The following is a 14,201-nucleotide window of genomic DNA, read 5'->3' as shown; positions in this document are numbered from 1 at the left end:
CAGAGCTCGATAGTATCCCATAAGGCCCTGCGTGGGCGCGGTACACTGGTCAATCGAAGAAAAGCGCGAAAAAGAAGGCATCATATTGATACAGAACAGCCGCCGCAGCCTTGTTTTATGAAAGAAAAAGACAATGACGGTTGCTGGTTGCTGTTGTACTGGTGCCGTCTTGTTCAACCAGTACTCCGATTAATAAAATGACCTACCCGTAACATTATTGGTGGAAGTGGATGACTCCCGTACCTCGATGGAGGCGCGCCGTGGTCGCAACACCGCAGGGACCCCTCGGCTATTTCGACTGCCAGTACCCCGCATCTCACCAATAATGTCACGGGTAGGTTATTTAATTGATCGGAGCATTGGTTGGACAAGACTGCACCAGTAAAACAACAACCAGCAACCTTCGTCGTCTTTATCTTTCATGTGGCGGCTGTTCTGAATCAATATACAATGCATCATATATTTCGTAGCGAAAGCGCGGAATCGCGCCTCGCGTCAGAAAGAATGTCAATCAATGAGCGGGTGTTCTAAAGGCCTATACTCATTCCAAATCGCTGACATATTTAATCATCATCAGCAGCATAATCCCCCCAAAAGTGAACAGCTGCGCAGGTTCACGTGCTGCCCTATATACGGACGCGTAGTGGGCCTTCGCCAAAATCGCAGAAGGAATACAAGTGGCGCAGTGGGGAGTCACAACTGTGCTTGCAATAGACATTCAGCGATACTTTTAAACGCCCAATGTTACGCGCACAGTCGTTCGTTTCATCGCGGCACGAATGAGCTGTGCACCGAGAACTGAGGCAGGCGAGCAGTTCAGAAGGCGAGGCGCACGAGGCCCGAGTATACGCTATCGCGATCTACTCTTGAAGCGTCCTCGAACTTTAGTGATTGGTCGGTGCTTGTTGTTTCCCTACATTCTTGTTCATGTATGAGCGATTTTCTTCAGGCCTCACGGGCGCCGCCTTCTTAAGCTGTTAAATGAATGTTTTTTTTTAGTTCTTGTATAAAGCGAAGTGAGTTATTGAGGTGATCAAATGTAGCTTGCTCCAACCCATACGTTTTAGTGCTTATGCCTCTGACTTAGCACCGTCCGTTTGGTTGTTAAAACAGCAAAATTAATAGGTCAACAAGGCGGCGCCGAAGCACATTAGTAAAGCCGTAGTGTGAAAACCGAAAACTTGTGCTGAGACTCTGTATCACTTCGGACTTGGATGTGGAGAAATGATTTGTCTGCGTTCGAACCAATTTGGAGGAATGTGATTTGGCCGACTGAATTAACGATCATCGTCGTCCGCCGTGGTGCCACGGTGGTACACGGGGCTCGGCTTCTTGCCCGAAGGTCGCGCGTTCGATCCCGATCGCCGCGATCGCATTTCGACGAAAACGAAATGATACTGGGACGTCGGAGCACACGGAACAACACCAAGTGTTCGAAATTTTCGCTGGCCTGCAATACGGTGCGCCTCCGAATCGTATCGCTCGTCTAGCTCTCAAAACTCCAGAAACCATTGATGATTCGATTGACGCTGTCTTCGCGTGATGGCAGTTAGTGAGGCTTGATGCGGCAAAGAGGCACTCTTGCGATAACTGTAAAAGTTCCCTGTGTCAGTGTATATACTTGTCGTCCAAGCACTCGCTACCTTACAGTACAATGGAGGGTTGTTATAAAATAAGAATATGCGACTCAAACTTGCCTGTTACTTATATTGTGTTTCAAGAAAATAAGATAGGTGTGTATTCATCGCGGAGTGTTGAGTAGATACCAATATATGTCGCTCACACTGACGAAGTAGCTTGATCGCTGTATACACTATTTCATCGTCGGGGTCTAGAGAGATAAGAGCTGATGTCAGTTGTGTTAACAAAAATATACGGCGTCTGCAAATTTTATGTTAAATATATCGTGACCAAAGAGTTGTGTGAACAAATTATTGACGATACAGGGCGATGTGCCATATCATACGAGTGGCAGAACAGTTTTAAAAGTAACACTGGCTGTTGTTTTTTAATTGACATGATGTGAGGGAGAAGGCGCCAACATAACATGCCGGTTAATCTGTTTTCTAAGAATGGATGGGGCATAAATATAATAAACAAACACAGTACGACATGAAAAAACAAAAAAACAAACGCTGTCAGCCGTGTGGGATCTGTTGTGTCTTTGATGAAAGATGTCGCCGCGCGCAGTCAACCACAACCGCAAGCAAGTACTGTATTTACCAGATTCCGACGCGCTCCTGACTTACATGACCGCAATACGAAAATAGCGCTATGAGGCAGTTTAGACGTCTGTACCCGAATCTAACGCGCATGCTACTTTATGTTGTTTTTTTTTTCGAAAAAAAAAATGTGTTCGTTGTAGTTGGGGTAAATACACTAGTGTCAGAATGGGTGCTGGCTGGCCAGGACGTGTAACGTTTCCTGGAGAAAAATGTATTACTCACACCCCAAAACCATTATTTTTCTTCGTCTTATATTCATCCTACAATGCATTCCTGTGCCGTGCTTTGTCGTTCACCTGCAGGATCCCCGGTCATCATCACCGCCCCCCACTACCTGCACGCTCATCCCATTTACCAGCAGGGCGTGAAGGGAATCATGCCGGACCCGAAGCAACATCAAATGTACTTAGACATAGAACCAGTGAGTGCACATTTTCGTCGCATTGAAGTTAGAGAACTTCAGACCAGATGTAAATGCAGTTCCGTTGGTTAGCTCGAATATCGGGTCCTCTTGACTGGTGATCATCCCTGGTTGTTTTTTTTTCTCTTATTTTCTTTCAGAAAATGGGCATTACTGTGAACGCGGCGGCGAAATTTCAAGTCAACGTTTGGATCGAAAACATTCCCGATATTCCGTAAGGACATTTTCAAATGATCGTGTCTCTTTGCAAACAGGCAAATGTTTCTGCACGCTCACGGTCATGAAATCGTGGCATGATTCAGATAAAGAAACATGAATGTATAATAATATTATATTCCATGAAAGCAGTTGCCAAGTGAATACACGTCGGAGTTTCATGCAATTACGCGTTTTCGCTCATCCTTTCCTTTTCTATAGATGACTTTATGCCTGTAAGTTTCAGCATATTTTAGTGTACTCCATTTTGTTTTACTTTTGCAGATTCTTCGAAGACATCCACGAACGGCGTTTCTATCCCGTGTTTTGGTTTGAGAACGTGAGTTTCCCGCTGTTCGTCGTTCTCGTGCTTTGTCGATTAGTACGTGGAGAAATACGCGATGTGGCAGCATTTGATTGCGATTAATTAGTTTACTTGTTAATATAGGGCAACGCGCCGGGGATGGTAACATAGGTCATAAAATACATCATGAGGGACGCAATGAGGCTTATTTTATTGCGAGAGCAGTTCCCGGGACGCTCCAACTGAAGTTCGCCGTCGCGATCGCCGTCGTGCTCCAAGTGCGATACGATCCATCCTGCCGCACTTAGATGAAAGATAGTTGACTCGAGGGTGTGAAGAACAAAAGGTATAAGTAGAGGATAAACCCCGTGTACGCGTAGAAAAACAATAGCTTATCGCGTACAAGGTATATACTGTGGAATTGTGCGAATGAGCGTACAATCCTCAAGCGTCGAGCAGGGGGATGATGGAATTGAGGTGAGTGTGCTGTATAGGTGGCAGAAGAGTAGGCGGGAGATAAGGGGTAGGTTGTCTAGTATGGGTGTGTGTGTGTGTAGTAACGGCGTAAAGTGAGCACGCTACCGCGCGCGCATCTCCGGCGCCCATCCTCTCCAGATCCCCCGCGAACTCGACCTTTCGCACGTAAGGAGAGGCGAGTGCGTGCCACCTCCTCCAGCATGTCAATCCTTGCAGCGATAGTCGCAAAACGCGCTGCCCTATCTCGCAAATGATCAGCGTGGTTCTCATGGCTGAGCAAGCCGATATGTCAGGTTAGTTGGTGTGTTCTGTGTCCGCCCAACTAACGTTCAAACTAACGTAATCTCGGAAGTGAGAGACGACGCAATGTGTTTGCTCACTTCTGTTTGCGACGCTCACTGGACCATTGCTGCGAAAGTCGGTATTTGCCTGTTTGCGCAGGAGAGCACGCTTTTTATTGTAGTAGCAATTACACGGACAACCTAGCTTATTTTTTGCCGCCGCCGCCACCGTCACGCACCGTATATGTATACATATCTGTATATGAGAAAAGTCCAGACAGAAAAAAAAAAATGCCGTCGGCACCAAGCTCGTCGCAATGCGTACTTTGCCCCGCAGATGGGGGCGCAAGGCGGGGGGGGGGGGGGGGGGGGGGGGGGTTAGGTGCTTGTGCGCACGCGCTTATCTTCGGTGGGGAGAATCGCGCCTTCGGTTTTCACAGGAAAGTTTGCCTTTAGTTGCCGGGCACACAAAGATAATTTCTATCGCTGGGCAGGCCCCGTTTGCGGAAAGAACGCGCTTTTCAAACAGAGCGAACCTGTAACACTCGTTAGTTCGCACTTATATCTGTGCCTGTGATCACGTTTCGCGCATTGTTTTGTCATACAGTGAGTTACGTGTCAAGCTGTAAAGGTCGTTAGTTAGCCCTCGTCCTGTGTGTTGTTTCCGCACGCCGTTTGTGCGTGAGTAGAGCGATGCACGTTTCGATCTGCTAGCTTTTCTCAGCGTCACAGTCCAAGTTGTTGCTATCGCATTCATTGTTTAGCCCTTGCGGCGAACCTGTGGCTAGTTTTAGATGCGAAGCTTCTTGTGATGGAATTCTATCCGGTGTGTGGCGTGACTACCCTTACTGTGCATGCGCGCCCCTCTTACCCTTTCCTCTACTACGCTCGCTCCGCCTCTCTCTCCCATAGCCATCCCTCCCGATGGTGTTGACGAAGGAGGTTAAAGATTTATTTAAACCTCCTTGATGTTGACACCCCATTACGCATGCGCGACCGCTCCCCCTCACTCGCCTTGCAGTGCTGACGCAGGCATGCAGTGTCTGCTTGTCTGTGCTCGCTCCCCCCTCCTTCGTCCTCGCGGCGTTTACACCCCCATTGCGCATGCGCGTCCCCTCCTCCTCTCTCTGGCACTCGCTTGCTGGATTCCGTGCTGAGCGGTTGTGGCGCCCGCAATCTCCGACTCCAGCGTAGCTCTCGCCGATCGGCCCGCCGTCCGTGACCTCCTGACGCATGGTATTTCGGCTGTCTAATGTTGTTGATACGATAACGCTGAAGATCGCGTACTGTAACACCATTACCGTCGGCGTCTACGGAGGGAGGGGTTCGTTGCACTTTGCGATGACAGTGATTTACGATGAAAAAAAGGACAACAGACGCGTTCATGTATATTATCCTCTTGACTGTGCAATAACAGCGTTGTTTGCCGAGTAAAGACATGCGTTTCAACGCTCTTCGATTTACGAACGTCAGAAGCCCGCTCATGACCGATGGGTGCCAAGATTTCTGCTTGTCATCGTTGTCTTCGCGTCCCCTAAAAAAAATAACGTGAACGTCTCCAGAAAATTCTCCCCTCTCTAAAAGAAGGAGAACAACAAGGCCGACCAAATATGCACTGAAATTTAGGAAATAATTTCTTGGCCTTGCGTTATTTTTCATCGCCCAGTTCCTGCGCGGCCGGGCGCCTTTTTTTTTTCTGATACATATCTGAACGCTGCAGCGCTCAAATTTGTGTCGTGAACCTTCATTGCATGCAATGAAGGTTCTTTTCTTTTCCTTAAAAAAGAACATTTTTTCTGTTTAGTCCCCAATAAATCTAACATTTATTGTATTGTGCTCGTGTAAAAACATGTTGGATGTGCTTGCGAAACCTCGACTGAAATCGCACGAAAACGCACTACTTCGAGCAGTAACGCATGTGAAGAATGAAGCTCCACCCACGTAGCTTTGCCTGTGCTGCCACAAAAAGTTGTAGCCGAGTATAGTGCCGTGCACGAACATTATTCCTTTGTCATAGAAATGGCCGACAACGCTCTCTGCGATGCCTGTCATTGCGAAGAGATGCTACACCACATCCTGTGGGACTGTCTGTTGTATAACATCCAGAGACAGTCACTGGTGTCCGTTGTTGCGCGCGTCGGCAACAGCCAAATGTCTGTGGACACTATTCTTTCAAGTGCCCGAGAGAAGACATTGCAACAGAAGGCGACAAAAGCTCTGTTTAAATTCCTATATACGCGACATGGACTTGTCTTTCGCGGTGTGTGACATTACTGCTACAGCCGCTTGTTCAAGACTGGACTATGACTGAGTGTGCGCGCGTGTGCTGCCGAATGTGCTGTGTTTATCGCTCTTCCATCTCTGCTCTCTATCTTTCATCTCCCCCGTCCCCATCCCACGCGCAGGGTAACAAACCGGCTGCCTATAGGCTGATTAAACTCCTTGCCGTTCTTTTCCTCCTATTTTCCTTCCTTCTTTCCTTACCCACTTGCTGTTGGAGGGCTGGTAATATGAACGGTGCTCATTGTAGCGTTTCCTTTAACACTGGATCGTACTGTACATTCGTGTTATATATGTTCGTACAAGACCTATATTGCTGCCTTGTATCCTTAACGAGTCGTGGTTGATAATCGCAGCTTGCGTCGGCCGACAAGAACATGTTGTCCAGGTTGCGTCTCGTGACGGAAGAGCTCCCACAATATGTCACGGTTGGCGCTTTCGGCGCTGTCATCATCGGCGGCATCATTCTGCTTGCGACGCTGGTGTATGCCATCAGATACACGAAGAAGCCGGTGAGCATTCACGTTCATTTTAATGTGTTTTTTTCGTTCGTATTTCTATGGTGCTCTTCCACAAGGTACATCATGGAACAGGATGTATAACATGAGTGGGAAACATTAGTAAAAAAAAAATATATACGTATGTGCCAGTATGCTGAAGGTTTCAAGGCTTGCTTTACCGCAACCGTGATCGAGCGAGAGGAAAGTAGCTTCCGCATCCACGGCGCTGTACGTGGCGTTTCGGAAAAAAGGGCACCCTTCTTTGTATTGAACTGACCTCACTTGCTTTGACGAAAACTCATGAGCAGCTGTAATTGGAAAACCGTGACTGATTTAGACGAGCACGCGCCATAAAGACGAGGATGGTGTGTTGTTTACGAGGTACTCTCAGGATGGTAGTTGATGTTCCAAAAGAACTCTTGCACCCAATTCGCCATGTGAGATGTGCGTTCTCTTTTGCTTATTCTGTAATCGTTCTTCAGTGAACAATCTTTGAGCAGGATATGTGGTGTACCCATAAATTGTAAACAGAACCATATTTTCTTTTCAGTGTGCATAGATCTTGAATCGTCACTAATATTAGCCGAGCATCGCGGTAATAAGCAGTAGAACCGTCTCATGATGCTATAGTCCAGTGGTGTTCGGCTTTCCTTAAAGTATTAGTGGATATTCGTAGTACGCAGTGCCATGCTGCCGGGCCGTCGCAGTAACCGTTCCGATGATTAGATTTACAGAAAGTTGAACCGGTTCTTAAGAATTTATGATAGAAGGTATAATAGGCATGCAAGCAGGGGCTCATGACAGGAGTCAGGACAACGCATGGATGTCCTGATTTCTGTTATGTCCTTGTTTGTACGCCTTCCATCGTTCATAACGTTCGTTCAAGTGACTCGCGGCCAGTATCTTTATACGCCTTGTACAGTCTGTTTCACACTTCGGGGAAATCTGGTAGCGCGTGGCATCATGATGCGTCCAGCTAGCGCGTGCGCAGGTGCTTGAGGGGCGTAGTGCTGAACGGTTGTACCGCGTCGTCGGCCACGGCGGCGCGCGCTGGTCGCATTGTCGGGCAGCGAGCGAATTTCATTCTTACTACGAAAACTGTGCCGATATCGGTCTTCGCGTCACTGTACGCTTCACGGCGGTCCAAAGTGAGCGCCGTCATCGCTGCTACTGGGGACAAGACGAGTGGGAAGCTTCACGCGAGAGTGCTGCCTTATGTAATTGATGCCATCGAGAAGAGGCACGTTCGTGCCGTTTTCTTAACCTGCGGCATTCCTGAACTCGTTCCGTTTGTTTTATTGTGTTGAACCCGTATAGCGCCACGCGATTCGCCGTAGAGTGCTTCGTTTTATTGCGATAGCAATTATATGGACACTCTCAGCTGGATTTCGCCGCGGGCGTCGGCCATCATTCGCCGTATATATATATATATATATATATATATATATATATATATATATATATATATATATATATATGAAAACGCAAAAAAGAAAACAAATAATTTAGAAAAAGACTGCGGTGCGCAAAATCGAGCGTCCAACCTCTTGCTAGCGAGTGCGTGGTAATTGCCACTGAACAACAAAGCAGCTCCTTCAACTTCGAAACGTCAAGCTGTTTATATCTACCACTCAACACTGGCGATGCTCATCTCGCGAGAACTATCGTGTTTTCAGCATTATCAGAGAGATGGCGCAATGAGCGCGCGTCGCCAGACCGTCACGACGGGACGACGAGCGCTCATGCGATGATCTCCCACGCGTACTTTACCCCGGGGTGGGTGGGGAGTGGGGTAAAAGCTCACGTGTGCGCCCGTTTATCGCGCGGTGGGGAGGATCGTACGCCTTGGGCTTTCACCGGAACGATTCTGTTGTAGTTACCGGATGCACAAAGGTCACTGCACTCGCTGGACAGTCTCCGTTTGCGAAAAGGGCGCGCTCTTCAGACACAGCGAAGTAACAACTGAGACACTCGTTGGCGTTCATCTGTACCTGTGAGTACGTTTCGTGTGTCATTTGTGCGTGAGCAGCGCGGGGCACGTTTCGGTCTGCTTGCAATGATTCGCGTGATATTCCAATTTGCTGATATCGTACTCATTGCTTCGCCTTTCTGGCAGAGCTGTGACTTTTTTTGTTTTTCTTTAGCGTGAAATAAACACCACCACGCGCGGTACGTGCTCATTATGGTCTTCCCCGTCGCAGCGTACTGCGGTGCACACACAAAAAATAAATATACGTGAACGCACTCAGTACCACAGCGTTTCGAATCAGTAAACAATGCATGTTGTCTAATTGCTGTGAACAAAAGTGGTCAATAAATGCTGTCAGCAAAAGTTGGATCAGTGCGGTATAAGAGGCATTGCGGACAAATTTCTCATGTGTCATATTTGCAACATCGCACTGAATTCGTCGTAATTGAAGGCAAACACTCCACAACAAAGTCCATTGAAACAGGCGTCCTGCAGGGAAGCATCCTGGGACCGTACTTTATGTTAATGGGATAGTTTATATTGATCAATCAGCTCATTACATTGTATACGATGACGATACCAGTTTTTTTATCAAGCAGATGCAGCAGCGATCTAGGTAGTCGAGTAAATAGCTCACTGTCTAAAATTAACTCATGGGCCCAAGCAACTCCCTAAAACTAAACATAAATGAAACAAAATCTTTCATTCCACCCTTGCCACACACAAGCTCACTTTGCCATCATTTCGTCAAATAACTCGGCAATCGAAGTTGTCAAAATAGTTATGTCATTAGGCGTTTATTTTTCGCACAACATGGCATGGGATGATCACGTGAACCACATTATTACTTAACTATCTGAGATAATCGGTGTTATGCGCCACCATTGCGACTACTTTCTTGTTTCTGTTATTATGCTCATATATAACTCGTTGTTTTCTTTTTTCCACAACGACAACTGTAAACGTTAGGAAACTAACCATCTTGCAAAAAAAAAAAATGTTGCGTCTTGTCTGTATTGTACCATATCGCTGGTACACAGCAGAATTATTTAAAAACACAGCATTATTCAGGTTGTATCAATACATGATTACAAACTAAGTCGTCTATATAGGTTCGTTTCATTGAAATATAATGATACGATTGCAAGAATGGTTAGGTTATCGAAAAATTTCTATGCTTATAATGCGCGTCAGGAGGAAGTGTCGTGCGTATCGAAATGTAGAACGAAATACGGAAATGAAATGTTAAAGTTTTAGCTGCCTACTTTTCTAAACCGCTTAACTAGGGAGCATAACATTGACATATCTAGCATATCATCAAAACATCTGTGATTAGTGTTTATATAATGATGTTATCGGGCGACTATCTTTTTATGCCTGCATTGTAATCTTTTATTTGTTTAAAGCACATTGTGAAACGTAGTCTTCTTTTATTTTGATTATACCTAGGCGCACGTCTTCTGTGCTACTCTGTGTATTATAGGGGGTCAGGGCTGCAGCTTTTACCTGCCCTCCTCGTAACGTGTTCTTGTTGTGGAAGAAAATTTTCAATCTCAATTTCAATACTGTTTCTAGGACCCCATTATCACCAACGAACGCTACAGAGATACATTGGCATCGCGCAGCGTTTAGTACCGAATATCGGTCTGGTTCCTGCCGAAAGATGAAATCAGCAGGCTGTCCGACAATAGGGAGTTTTAGAATACTGTTTGCAAGCGTTGCGGGCGTTTCGGCCGTAGCGGGCACCGTATCAGTTTTAAAGTAGCGTTTGTCCTGCTGCGAGCCGCAACGCACGATCGCAGCGATACCGCAGCCTCGAAACCAGCGCTTGCGGGCCACATGCGGGCCGCGATCGCCGCGCGCAGTTTCGGATTTTCTGCGTGCGGTCCGCGAACGCCGACTCGCGTTACGACGCATGCGCAGTGGCAGCGACCGCACCGCAAGGGTTCGCGGTGCGCTATTCTAAATCTCCCTATTGAAACAAGGGCGCGCCGCTGTCGCAGACGATGCGGTTCAACATCACGCTCCTCCAGCGCACGCGCGTGTTGCTGCCGGCGCGACTGCAGCGCCGCCCGCACCGCGATACCATGCGCGCCGAGTTTTTCCCCAAGTGTGAAACAGACTGTAATATGTATGGACTGGATTCCCTTCGACACTGCCAATTTCACGAGCCTTCATCGCCCATGCGATTTCGATTGTACTTTCGCGCAACTCCTGTACAAGCGCAACGAAGTGTAGTGGTAAGCAGCGTTGCTGTAAGTGTACGGGCTGTGTTGTCTGTAGCTCGTACCCCTTTTTCTCGTAGCCCAAGTAGAATTTCGGAGAAGTTCACAAGATGGCTCACGTATGAATGCGGGAACAGTAAGTATAACGTCGTGCTTAAAAAATAAAGCGATGCCATCTTTCTGCCAGCCTTCTCAACGTCGCTTCTCGCTCGAACTTTCATCTTGAATGTTTGTTCCAGGAAATTTTTCTCACTTCTAGTGGCTGCCGTCGCCAGTATCCACATTTACTCCTTTGAACTGTATTCTTCTAGACTGTCAATCTTGTATCACAACTTTGTCTCCTTCGCATACTTCATTTCTTACCGAGCCATGTACTCGGAGCGTTTATTATTTTGTGGCCATGAACTTGGCCAAAAGATGAAGATCACTGCGGTGAATGATATCACATGGACAGTGATTTGGTGCTAACTTTATATTGTTAGCCTAATTACATCTGTCAACTTAATTAGACTAACTATAAAGTTTGGACTGTTCCGAGTAACGGAAATTCGATGCAATCAACTTGCTATTGCCCATTTCATGGAGAAGGGAGAATCGCTTGCCGTTTTTATAGTGTTTACCAGTGTCCGTCGCTAAAATGCTTGAACGCTTTGCAAGAGAAATGTAATTTGAAGTTTTTTTTCGGGGACTTGAGCTGAAGACCCACGAACTGTGCAGTAAAGACGTATCTAGACAAAGCGTTGTCTGGATTTTCGTTAATGTGGTTGACTGATCTGTTTCACTGGAGGGCGTTTCTTGTAAACCAGCACCTTCGTGAAAGAATATAAACAAACCCAGGCGTATCATCAGGAAAGTAGGAAAAGAAAGAGTCCTGTTTTTTTTTTTTTGTATGCATCCCCACCAATTAAGAACCGCCACTGAGACAAACGGAAATGGCTGAGACAGCGTGGACTTCCACTTTTTTTTTTTGCAATGAGAAGAACTACTACCACCAATATCGCACGTAACAATGTCACTGATAACGTCGCAACTTTTAGCAGTTAGCAGTTGGAGCTTTTTGGACCGGAACTGCCAACATTAGGCTTACAGCGTGACGAATCGACGACTTGAAAGAAGCCTGTGACGCACTGCCCTGCGCAATGTGTCGTCTTCTTTCTTGTCGTTGTGTAGATCGCTTGTAAGTCCACTGTCTAGGATTTCCAACAAGCCCAAGCCTTTACACTTCCCAACTGTCAGCCGGTCAGTTTCTTAACAGCGTCACTTGAATACCAGTTGATTCGGAAGAACACCCAACCACCCAATTTTCGTGCTCCAGATAAGCTTGCTGGTGTCTGAATGCCAAGCACTTATTTTTGGGGGACCATCACTCCTGCAAGATTGGTCCACGACACGTTGATCTCCCGATACCTGAAAACTTTGGAAGGTAAAGAAAACGTAGGAGCAATGTTTGTGATTTGGCTAGTTGGTAACCCGTCTTCAAAAAACAACACAGGAGCGTACTGTGGACGAAGAAGAGAGAAAGTACTTTGTTCCATTTCTTGTCCGTTGTCCACCCGCGCGCAGTTTGTTGAAGGCCGTATAGAAGTCGGGTACATCTGAATATTAAAGGTGCATCTCATAGAAAGAGCACATGCAAATAAACGTCCACCGTATTAGTCATTATTTCTGCACGCGTCAGTTATTCGAGACAGGATGAACCGCCCGTCTGGTCCGAGCGTGCATAGCGCGCAGTTCACGAGCGTCGCGTGCCAAGTGGCGGGCGTGCCGTTACAGAAATAACAGGCGACTCGTTGGGAGTAGAAAAGGCGTCGGAATGTGTGCGCCGAACACCCTTCCGCGAGACGGGGGTCCAATGTCTGCGGAGCGCCGCCGGCGAGAGCGGAAATGTTCGAGACGAAGACGATGCCGTTGTCCGGGCCGAAGCTGTGTCTCGCCAGCTTGGTGAAGCGCGTTTATATGATCTGCTTGAATAATGCATTCAAACCGGCATATATCAAACTCGTGCAAATACAAGCATATGGGTTCGCCATATCGTTCTATTAGATATAAAGCCTAAAAAAATTGCCGTATATTGAATGCAAATTTTTTGGTGCGCAAGGGTTTTTCGCCGCGGTACTAATTGCTTGACGATACTGAAAAAAAAAAGCTCTTACGTCAGAACTTTTTTTTTTTTTGCAGTATCTAATGATTCGCGCTTTGTAATTGTAAGCGCTGTTTTTATGCAAGAATGCATTATGCACGGTAAGAATGTGGTGGATGAAAACAGCGGCTCAAAATCCTCATACGCAGCTGTTTTACTCTCCGGGTGGCGGAAACCCGCCTTGGCCTTAATGTCGGCCTTGTTCAGCGTCGTACTTGGCGCGTTTCTTGGGATGCTCTGCGCGTCGGCGTCATGATAAAGTTTCTTTCTCCATTTGGCACTTCATGGCAAGTGGTAGTTTCTAGTCGCTCTGAACGGAAATCCCTAATCACTCCGCTCTGTCATATGCCTGAGGACACGGAGCCTGCGGGCAAGCTGCCTTCTGTGATGAAAGGCCAGCGGTTTTGAGGAAAAGCCAACTTCTTGGGCGTTTTGGTCTGGAACTTGCGGTCAAGCTGCCTTCTGTGACGAAAGGCAAGCGGTTTTGAGGAAAAGCCAACTTCTTGGGGCGTTTCTGCTCGGATCTTGCGGGCAAGCTCCCTTCTGGAACGGAAGGACAGTGGCTTTGAGGAAAAGCCAACTTCTTGGAGCGCTACGGCACGGTGCCTGCGGGCAAGCTGCCTTCTGTGACGAAAAGCCAGTGGTTTCGAGGAAAAGCCAACTTCTCGGGCATTTTCGCGCTGCCTGATGTTCGACGTATCATGCATCGACGTTAGGGCATCGGTGTATTTGAAGATAGTTTGTTGTGAAGAATGATTCGATTTGTTCAAGTTGAAATAGTCGTGTTCGACTGTATGAAGAAATCAGACAGTGATGCTTTAGAAACGACCGGATAATTGATCGTTATCTTCAATTTGCGATTCGTGAATAGCGAAAAAAAAAACTTGCACTGAATTTTCCATAGGAAATTTTCTCTAAAGGCATTTTCTCAAACAGAGGTGTAGTACTGCGGATGTATTGCGCATAGGCATCGCCGAAATATTTGTAACAGGTGGGGCTAGAAGTCGTCAATCATGCTTAACTTGCATGCGTGCGTGCACATGCAAAATTGAAATGAGACCTCTCCTCGCCCCACTAACTACGGCAATCGCTATTGTTTTATTTTCATTGTGTAAGAGGGAATGACATCCATTACCCATTAGTCAGCCAAGGTTAATCGCTGCTCGTACATTGAGACTAAATAC

At 46.9% G+C, this 14,201-nt stretch overlaps 1 protein-coding gene across 2 annotated transcripts in view; it reads left to right on the top strand.

The window, feature by feature from the left end:
• Positions 1-14,201, top strand: part of LOC119169572 (protein croquemort-like) — a 114,165-nt gene that overhangs the window by 93,899 nt on the left and 6,065 nt on the right. Inside the window, exons 9-13 of one of the 2 annotated variants that reach the window (XM_075875487.1) lie at positions 2,528-2,646; positions 2,787-2,860; positions 3,127-3,181; positions 6,540-6,695; positions 10,958-11,013. In XM_075875487.1, coding sequence (XP_075731602.1) covers positions 2,528-2,646; positions 2,787-2,860; positions 3,127-3,181; positions 6,540-6,695; positions 10,958-10,966 — 413 coding nt within the window. In that variant the 3' untranslated portion in view covers positions 10,967-11,013. The remainder of the gene's footprint in view (positions 1-2,527; positions 2,647-2,786; positions 2,861-3,126; positions 3,182-6,539; positions 6,696-10,957; positions 11,014-14,201) is intronic. The other variant, XM_075875484.1, reaches the window with a different exon arrangement.

The sequence above is a fragment of the Rhipicephalus microplus genome, chromosome 2 (genome assembly GCF_043290135.1).
Source record: "Rhipicephalus microplus isolate Deutch F79 chromosome 2, USDA_Rmic, whole genome shotgun sequence".
Taxonomy (NCBI): domain Eukaryota; kingdom Metazoa; phylum Arthropoda; class Arachnida; order Ixodida; family Ixodidae; genus Rhipicephalus; species Rhipicephalus microplus.
Note: the sequence above shows the minus strand (reverse complement) of the source record. Positions and strands in the feature narration are given on the sequence as shown.